Source organism: Camponotus floridanus, unplaced genomic scaffold (assembly GCF_003227725.1).
Source record: "Camponotus floridanus strain SB8 unplaced genomic scaffold, Cflo_v7.5 scaffold324, whole genome shotgun sequence".
NCBI classification, from domain to species: Eukaryota; Metazoa; Arthropoda; class Insecta; order Hymenoptera; family Formicidae; genus Camponotus; species Camponotus floridanus.
Window position 1 is genome coordinate 31362 of NW_020229464.1, and position 9379 is coordinate 40740.

Consider the following 9379-nt stretch of genomic DNA (forward strand, 5'->3'; position numbering starts at 1 on the left):
GTGACAAGAAATGAATTTGATATCAATATTTTTCGTACAAGCAATTTTAATTTACATGAAATTTGTACGTAAAAATCGCATGACTTACATCGATTATATCATTATAAGAGATTTGATACAAGATGTACTTTAGACAGAAATGTGGAAACATATTTAATGCATTTCTAAAAATAAATAAATAGATTTCTCTAGACGTTATTATGTTGTTTGTAACAAAAGGAGCATAGAACCAAGATTAATTTTATACATACTGCTATATTTAATAATGCAGATGTTACAAATCTTGGATACTTGACATATTATTTTTCTCAAATGTTTCAAAATCTTAATTAGTGTCGCTTCGATTAAATCTTTGATAAAACAGTTGCATCGGAGAATTCATTGATTTCAAAGTAAACAATGATAATTCTTTTCAATACAATAGCATTTGTATGTGTACGATAAATCATATAAACGACACATGGTCTCAAAGTGACATATTACATCTCCAAAGAAAGGAGAGGAGGAGAAATACGACGCATGTTCTGGAAATTTGACATCACAGAACAGAAAATTTATTCTCTCATGATGCATTTTTCTTGGCAAAATTATTAAATAAATAGGCAAATATTAGATAATAAAGATACAGTTTCTCTTATTAGATGATAAAGATTCAGTGGCAAAATCATTAGATAAATAGGCAAACATTAGATAACAAAAATTCAGTAGTGGGATAATTTAATGTGAAGACAACCTTTTGGGCATGACCTAACATTTGGGATATTTTGGAAATTGGTCAAAATGACGGACACGCGTCGATTTCGAGTTGTGACCAACAGGTAGCATCGTTTCCCCACCTAGGGCTCTTGTGTGGGGCCTTAAAAGTACAGCTATATAAGCTTTACTTCAACCCCCAAGATTAGATGGTATAGGAGTTTCGCACAGTGAGCACGATTGACCGGATGTAAGACGGCGTGAAACCCTTTTCCTGTATTCTTTAAGCTGCGATTACAATTTAAAGATAGAATAACTGAAATATTTTCGAGAGAAGAAGAGCATCGTGTCATCATTAGTGTTGTGTTATCAGTTCGTATAACCTTGGAATAAGGAATTATTAGGTAAGCAGAGCGATATGTATTTATAGAGTGTGATAAGAAGGATTCTGTCGGATGTTAAATAATATTTTTACGTTTTCAAGACTTCTGGTCTTTTAGTTAAATGACAAGCTCTCTTTCTGGTTCGTGAATTAACAAATAGTTGTAAATCCTGATTAATAATCATAAAATGTCTATTTTTATTAATAATAAATGATGAAAATGGCAAGAATGAAGTAGTATTAGAGCTAAAAAACAAATTTTTCCCCTTTTTTATTAATATATTAATATAAAATATATTCAATTCTATTTAAATATAGTTATAATAAAATATGGACGTTTCGGGCCATTTTTAGTCCATCTTTATAACAATATTAATGTTAACAAAATATAATGAAAAATATGATAATAAAAAATATAATGTTAAAAAGATATGATGCATTCTTTCTAAAAATATGTTAATAATGCATTTTTTCCAAAAATAGTGTTGAATGTGAAAGTGTATCTATCACGTAAGCGATATTCATTAACCATGCATTGACCATCATAATTTAATGACTATCCAATCGAATAGAAACATATAAAATTAATTATTTCGGAATAGACATGTGCAAAGTCGGACAGAAAATGCCGAAATACTTTAATTTTTTTATGTGTTATTATCCTTTTAACAAAATATCCATATTTAATTATATTTTGTAATGAAATTGAATATTTTTTAATATATTAATAAAAACAAAAAGATTTTTTTTCTTGCGCTCTAATTACTACGCCCGTACTCTTATTTGCCATTTTTCGTCATTTAGTTATTACTTTGAACAAATTTTTATTTTATTTTATTATTTTTTTATTGTTATTTATGCCCATTTTTATTGAAAATTCAAGACGCCTTCTTACTTTAAAATAATTAGAAGAAAATTTCACATTTCATTCATCTATTTTATCGGAATTGTAATATATAAAAAAACGAATAAAAATTTTTTTTGCAAGAAAGTTTTTACTCGTTTTTCTCTATAATTTAATATCATTACAATTACAGGAGAATCTCAAATTTTAATAATAATTTTCCACAATTTCATCTTGTATTATCTTGTATTAACAATGTTATCTTGTATTGTCGCTGAATTTATTTGTAAAAAATATATATGCATACATATTTAAATATTCTATTAAAAAAATAAAAATAATTTTGTAATTCTTATAATTACAAGAATTATAAATCTTTATAATTCTCAATTATTCATTTTAAATTATTTTATTTTTAGTTTAACTAAAATGTATTTTATATAATTATTAAATCGCTGTTACGAAGCAATTAATTTATTTACAAAATTAATTAATTTAAAAGATTTAATTATTGTAGCGTTCACAAAATCAGCGCATTAATTTCAGTTTAATTGATTGCTGTAATTTACATCAAATAAATATATCTCAATAAAATATATCTCAATAAAAATATCTCAAGCATCAAGACAATGTCTTGAGACATCTTAATGACGTCATTAAAACGTTACAATGACGTAATTAAAACGTTATTAAGATATCATTTGACATCACTCTGCTACTTGAGATACTATCTGAAATATATTAATGTATTATCTGAAATATATAAAAATTATCTTATTTATTTAGTTTATTTAACACACACACGCATACTTATTTTTATTTTTAATACTTTGACGTGACACATGTATTTAATCATAGCACTTATTCATAGCTATTTAAGTATTACCTCTTGGATAATTAATAACATATAAAATATTTAGATATGATGCATTCTTTTCACAAATGATTAATGAGTGAAAGCATTTGTCTATTATGTAAACCATGCATTAATGACTATTTTGATTTAATGGCTATCTAATCAACTGACTTAAATATTTTCGTCCTTAAACGTTTCTAAAGACTTTCAAGTACTGATAAGTCCCTTTAGAAAGCGTTGGAGAATAATGTGCAAAGTGCAATACAAAAGCATTCATTATTATCATCGGTATTAATGCATGTAACTATATATGAATTTTTTAAGTAATTATAAATTTTGAATAGTCAGATATTATATAAATAATTATACATAAACATTAAATGGTGAAAAAATGAATCTCACACTGCGTATCGAGATTTGATCAGCATTTATTTAACTCACTTTCAATAATTTCTGTTAAAAATTATTGAAATTAAATAATTAATGGCAGAATTGTATATTAATTATATAATATTGCATAACATCAATTATTATTAAATTATGATTTATATTTTGTCATAAACGTTATATAATTAATTTTATATTACTATATTCATGTACACAAAAAGATAAAATATATTAAATGACAATTAATATTAATAAATAAATATTAATATTAACATTAATAGCGTAAAATTAAATAACATAAAATGTATATTTTCTAAAAAAAAAGGAAAATTTTACAAAATATTTTTAATCTGAAATAAAAAATCTGAAATAAAAAAAAAGAATTAATATTATGCGTACGTGCGCGTGTAAGTGTAATCAGAATTTAAAGTATTTTTGAATTAATTAAAATTTCATAAAAAATAACTTTATTTAAATTGTAAACTTTATGATTTAATTCTAATTTGAATGTTGTAACAAACAACATAATTTTTTAAGTATCTTTTAAATCATTTTACTTTAAAATTTTTAATAATTTTCTTATCTGCAATATAAAATATCAATGATTAATTATTAAGAATTTAATTAATGATTAACTATTAATAAATTTTATTTTATTATAGATAAATCACGCAGATAACAATGCAAAACGCCACAAATGATATGGAGCTAAAGAACGCGAACGATCTTCAAACTTGGGATTTATCTCGTCGGTCGAAGCAAGGAACCAACTCGGAATCAGAGGGAGAATCTAAATCTCAGAATTACTCGGCTCTAGACTTATCACGCAAAAATTCCGTGACATCTACAACAATCACAGACAGAAATACACTAAGGAGCTATTTGTTTCGAAGCATGCCTGCACAACAAATCCATCCAAACAGGCCAGATCAACACTCAAATCTAACGGATGTGGAGAAACAGAGTCCTTTTACGAGCGATATTCTGCTGTCATCATCATCCTCCGAGTCGGATTCGGCAAAAGAAACGATCGAGTGTATACCGTCCTTTTACAATACTCGCAGCAACATTACGAATAATAATATACCGCTGTTTGTTCCACCCCCGGGCGTAACAATAGGAATGCCATTTCTGCCGTTGCCTTCATACCTAAACAGCGAGGCCATAAAGATTCCGGTAGCGACCTCAACGATTGCGTCAACGTTTACATCGTGCGCAGAAACATCATCATTACAGACAAATAGAACTACCGAAAAGAATCCGCTAGAATTTATGAATGTCCCATTGACGCAAGAAATGTCAACGCCATCGTTGGAAGTGATAAAAAAGACCCCAAGGCCTTTCAAAGCATACTCGAAGAGTTCCTTTCCCGCTTTAAAGAGGCATATCGACACTGCGTTCACCTACAATTCAAGTGAATACTTTGAATTTCGAGAAAAAATGCTTACGTACAAAAAGATGAACGAGAATACACCGAATCCGAAAATGCGTCGAACATCCAAAACTGAACATCCGGGATTGCCTACCAGTACTGCTGAAGAAAAGGACGCTGCTTATTGGGAACGAAGAAAGAAGAATAACGAAGCAGCAAAGCGTTCTCGAGATGCACGAAGGGCCAAAGAAGATGAGCTCGCGATCTGGGCGACCTTCCTAGAAAATGAGAATACACGATTGAAGAGCGAATTAACAGGATTACACTGCTTGTTACAACAATTGGGTTACGATATAAATCAAATTAAGAAGTATAAACATTGGTGAAACTCTTCGAGTATGTGTAATGGTAACAACCTGATTTAGCAAATTGTCGATATACATGTAATGCATATATAGTGTTAATTAATGCTTACATAATGTTTATAATTAATGTTACATTTCTATGTACAAGCACATATACATACATTACATATATATTACATATTATTTATTTTTGCGTAAATTATATATGTACATATGTGTGTATATTATACATCGAAATATGTAACATACGTATATGTATGCATATATATGTATATATAATATATGTATAATATATATATATATATATATTTACATACATTATATAAATACATATATATATATAAGATTATTGTTATATATTAAAATACATTTATATGATGTAGACTTGTATAATGTGTATTCTTGTTTTATCAACTTTTCGTAAATAAAATATTTATTTATCTCCAAATTTATTAATTTTTCTAATCGAGAAGAATGAACGATCGTTTAATAAATGATTTATATTGAGTTATTACATTTAAAATTTATCATCAATTTATCATATATTATATCATATATCATATACATTTATCATATATCATATATCATATATTATATATTCTTAAACAAATAATTTCCTCGACTAATTTAAAAATTTATATTATGTAAAATTATGTAAATTATATTATGTAAAATTTATATTAGTTTTGAAGGAAATAAAAGAATTTTAAATGTATTTTCGTAATTATAATTTTCCTCACTTATTTTATGCATTAATCACTTTTGGAGTTTTTTATTTTAATGAATGTGCTTCTTGAATGCGCGGTTTGCTAGATTCAAATCAATCCTTAAGTTCTATCATGACTTTTCCATAATAAAAATCAGGAAACCTCAACATCAGGATGAAACATCAGGAATTAGACGAAATTTCAATATGAGTCAATACTGAAATTACAATATCAATTTCAATATTCAAGAATTCGAAGAATATCCTTGTGCGAGATTATTTATTCTCACAGAGTTAAGAAAAAGGAAAGCGATATAGTGGCTTTTTATTTTCGTCGAATGTAAATTATGTAATTGCAGCTTATATTGCGTTTTCTAAGACTTTTTAAAAAAAATCGAGGAAAAAAGAAGATATTATGTGTAGATAGAACATGAAGATGATCTTGAAAATAAGCGAATATGTTTTGCAACGAGAATGTTGCACCTTGAACGTGCGAGTTAGTTTATAGATAGATCTCAAACTAATTTATGTAATTGTAAAAAACGAGTAATCTCTTCGAAGATTCTACATATTGGATTTATATGATAAAAGAAATAAAAAAAGGAAAAATGCAGCTAACCCGGCATAATATACTATAAAGAAAAATTAATAAATTATAGTAAAACATACAATAAATATAATACGATAAATTCACTAAATTAATTTACATTAATACACACACATATATGTATATAATTTATATATGTGTATATATATATGTGTATATATACATACACACATATAGATACACATAGAGCATTAATTCGTTCTTTTTTTTTATCTCGATAAAAAGAAAGCATTTATTTGTCTCAGTAAAAATTACATATTCTTAGAAAAATATTTCAAAGTGTTCAATCAATGAAATTCAACTGAAATGAATCTTGTACATATACAAATTGTCAATCAGGCAGCGAATCTGCAAGTTCTGTCATAGTTTCTGATTCAAGAACATTCTTTTCTTTATTTTGATTACCTGTAAGTACCTTCGAAAACGATTTTTGTACTTGTCTAGGAACAAAAACTAATGATGTTGTTACTTTAGTGTTGATATTAGGTGTCGGAATTGCTTCCGAGCTAGCATTATTACTACAGACTATACTGGCACCTTTTGGAAACATTTTGCTTTTTTGATTTTTGAAGAATACTTTAGCAGGTTTTCTTTTACTTTTGTCATCAACATCGATTTCCATTCTATTCTCATTCGATTCGTCTTCCTTGATACAATGTTGTATATTGTCAAACCGATACTTCTTTGGAAATTTATGTATTTTAATGCAATGTTCTCTCCTTTCCATCGGATTGTAAAATTTTATATCACATTCAGAATCATAACATTGAAACTAAACAAAAATATTTTATATTATTAAAAATATATTATTAATAAAATGATTATAAGATTTAAAATTGCAAATAATAAATATAAATACCATTGCTTGCTTCTCAGCCATAATTTTAAAAAAGGCATCGTGCGTCTCTTGAATATGAATCTCCAATAGACGTGGACTTGGTCTAGATGCTTTACACTCTGTACAAGTGTATCGATGAGAACTATTATAATGCATCTCATAATCGAATAACGTTTGAAAAGTAGCCTGACATCCTGGGACGTAACACGAGAACTCTTTAATACTGAAATAGAATATCAACTTTACTTTTTTCATTCCAAGTCACATGTATATAAATATACACACAATCATTATTTTTATTTAAAAGGATTGAATTTAATTCTCTCAGAATCTAATTTAATTCTCTAAGAAGAATTTTGATTATTTTGTAATATTCTTTAAAGATAGGAGTATATAATTTCTAAAGTATATTTACATTAAAAATAAACTATTAAATTATGTCAATGTTTTTCAGAAGACCTACACTTACACTTCGTGACATAATTCCTCCTCGTCGTCAATCGTGATGCCTTTCCTTTGAAAGACTTTGCAGACTTTATAAGAATCGTCAAAGAAAGGATCATCCACAGGTCGAATTCCTACTCCCAACTGTTGAAGAACTTCTTCCATAATTGCGAAATATTAAGATATAGAAATAAATCATACGTCTCTTCTTCACAAGAATTCAATGTTCTATTTATCCTTTTATGTTAAATTAATAAACCAGGATAGTCATAACGATATTATTGTAGATAACTGTACTAGTATAATTGTAACAATATGATATTGTAATTAATATAATAATTATATAACAATAGGACTGTAATGATTATTTTCAAGTCAGTTTAAAAGTTGACATTGAAAAACATTATTAAATTTGAGAAAAACTCATGTACGATCCTTCCACTGCTTTTTATTTACTAACAATCAGAGAGAGAGGTCGGCGATACTCCCTCTGTGGATATTAAAAATATGAACATGAACTACAAAGCCATGTCCAGAGGGTAACATATAATGTCCAGAGGGTAACATATAATGTCCAGAGGGTAACATATAATGTCCAGAGGGTAACATATAATGTCCAGAGGGTAACATATAATGTGCACAATTTCTGGTTTTGTTCCGTGCTATGTGCACAAAATGGCGGTTATCAATAATTTTTTAATTATTTAAAAATGTAATTATTAATACATGTATAAAATTTGTTCAATTAATATTTAAATAATATTTAATTGTTGACTTATCACATCGAATCTTCACACTCTTATTCGATATTTCTTTAATTTATATTTAATGAACAATATTTAGCAATAATATCTGATGAGAGAGACAGCGATAAAATTCTTGTATTAAAACGACAATCTTATATAAGAACGCGAAAAAAACGAGCACGGTATTTTCGCAATCATAATTTATTAATTTATTTTACGAATATTCATAAATATAATAGATAAATTTAACGGAAATTGTTATGATTAAATTCATAATAATTGACTCGCGATTCTGTAACGAAGACGTTCGTCAAATTTTGTAAAGCTTATATTCAATAATAAGTTATATTAATTTAGCATCGAATTTTTATATTTTATATATTTTATATATATTATATATTTTATATTATATTATATTATATTATTTTTATATTTTATATTTTATCTTTTCCGATTTTATTAATGACTCTTTGATATGAAAATAACAATTACTCTTTTATCTTTGCATATTTCAAAAATATATACTACAGAAACAAATACTTTGTACAATATATACAAATACTTTAATTTAGACGAAATATATTTGTGATTCTAAATATTAAAATAATAATTATTGTCCGTAAAGATCGCAATTATCGAAGTGATTATTTAATATCTTGGATTCCTATCATTTAATCGATTCTCGATTAAATTGTATATTGTTTAATTAAGAAGGATTGAGAAAATTTAAAGCATTGGTCGAAATATAGTTAATTCTAGTATTGTTAAAGAATTATTATAAGCATCAGTGATGGATATCATAATATAATTAATTCTTTTATCCTGTTTTATGTATTCCCTGTTTCAATTCTTAATCGCAATAATGAATGATTGCGATTCGATAAAGTTTTATTGTTGCGATACAGTTTCATGTCGTTAATTAATTTTTAATTAATTAATTTTGTTAATATTTATAGCAAATTATGTTCCGATACTAATCGTAATCGTGTTTAGTAAAAAAATTAAAGTATACGAAACGTTTCTCACCACTACTTTATTACTCCAGAGTCACCGTGCGAATGATGACAAAACGGTAACGTATACGGTAGCTACTGTTTATAATTTATATTACGAAAAATGCAAATTATGTTTGGAACAAT

The 9379-nt window shown here is 26.6% G+C and overlaps 2 protein-coding genes across 2 annotated transcripts; one reads left to right on the plus strand and one right to left on the minus strand.

Moving 5' to 3' along the window:
* The first annotated feature begins 595 nt into the window (after positions 1-595).
* Positions 596-5024, plus strand: LOC105247930 (protein giant). Its single transcript, XM_011252396.3, has 2 exons — positions 596-1097; positions 3825-5024. Exon 2 carries the CDS (start codon positions 3844-3846, stop codon positions 4918-4920), a length of 1077 nt encoding a protein of 358 aa, XP_011250698.1. The 5' UTR covers positions 596-1097; positions 3825-3843; the 3' UTR covers positions 4921-5024.
* Positions 5025-6446: 1422 nt separating this feature from the next.
* Positions 6447-7929, minus strand: LOC105247931 (zinc finger protein 511). The gene is made up of 3 exons (XM_011252397.3): positions 7520-7929; positions 7072-7273; positions 6447-6984 (listed from the first exon to the last, which is right to left on the minus strand). The coding sequence occupies exons 1-3, from the start codon at positions 7657-7659 to the stop codon at positions 6544-6546; spliced, it is 783 nt and encodes a 260-aa protein (XP_011250699.2). The 5' UTR covers positions 7660-7929; the 3' UTR covers positions 6447-6543.
* Positions 7930-9379: the final 1450 nt, after the last annotated feature.

What these genes read in the sequence shown, in the direction of transcription:
- LOC105247930 (XM_011252396.3), top strand. Translation starts at nt 3,844, where the DNA reads ATGCAAAACGCCACAAATGATATGGAGCTAAAGAACGCGAACGATCTT.
- LOC105247931 (XM_011252397.3), bottom strand. Translation starts at nt 7,659, where the DNA reads ATGGAAGAAGTTCTTCAACAGTTGGGAGTAGGAATTCGACCTGTGGAT. An exon ending in GAGGAATTATGTCACGAAGT is followed by an intron (nt 7,274 to 7,519) that starts GTAAGTGTAGGT and finishes ATTCTATTTCAG; the next exon opens with TATTAAAGAGTTCTCGTGTT. An exon ending in TGGCTGAGAAGCAAGCAATG is followed by an intron (nt 6,985 to 7,071) that starts GTATTTATATTT and finishes ATTTTTGTTTAG; the next exon opens with TTTCAATGTTATGATTCTGA.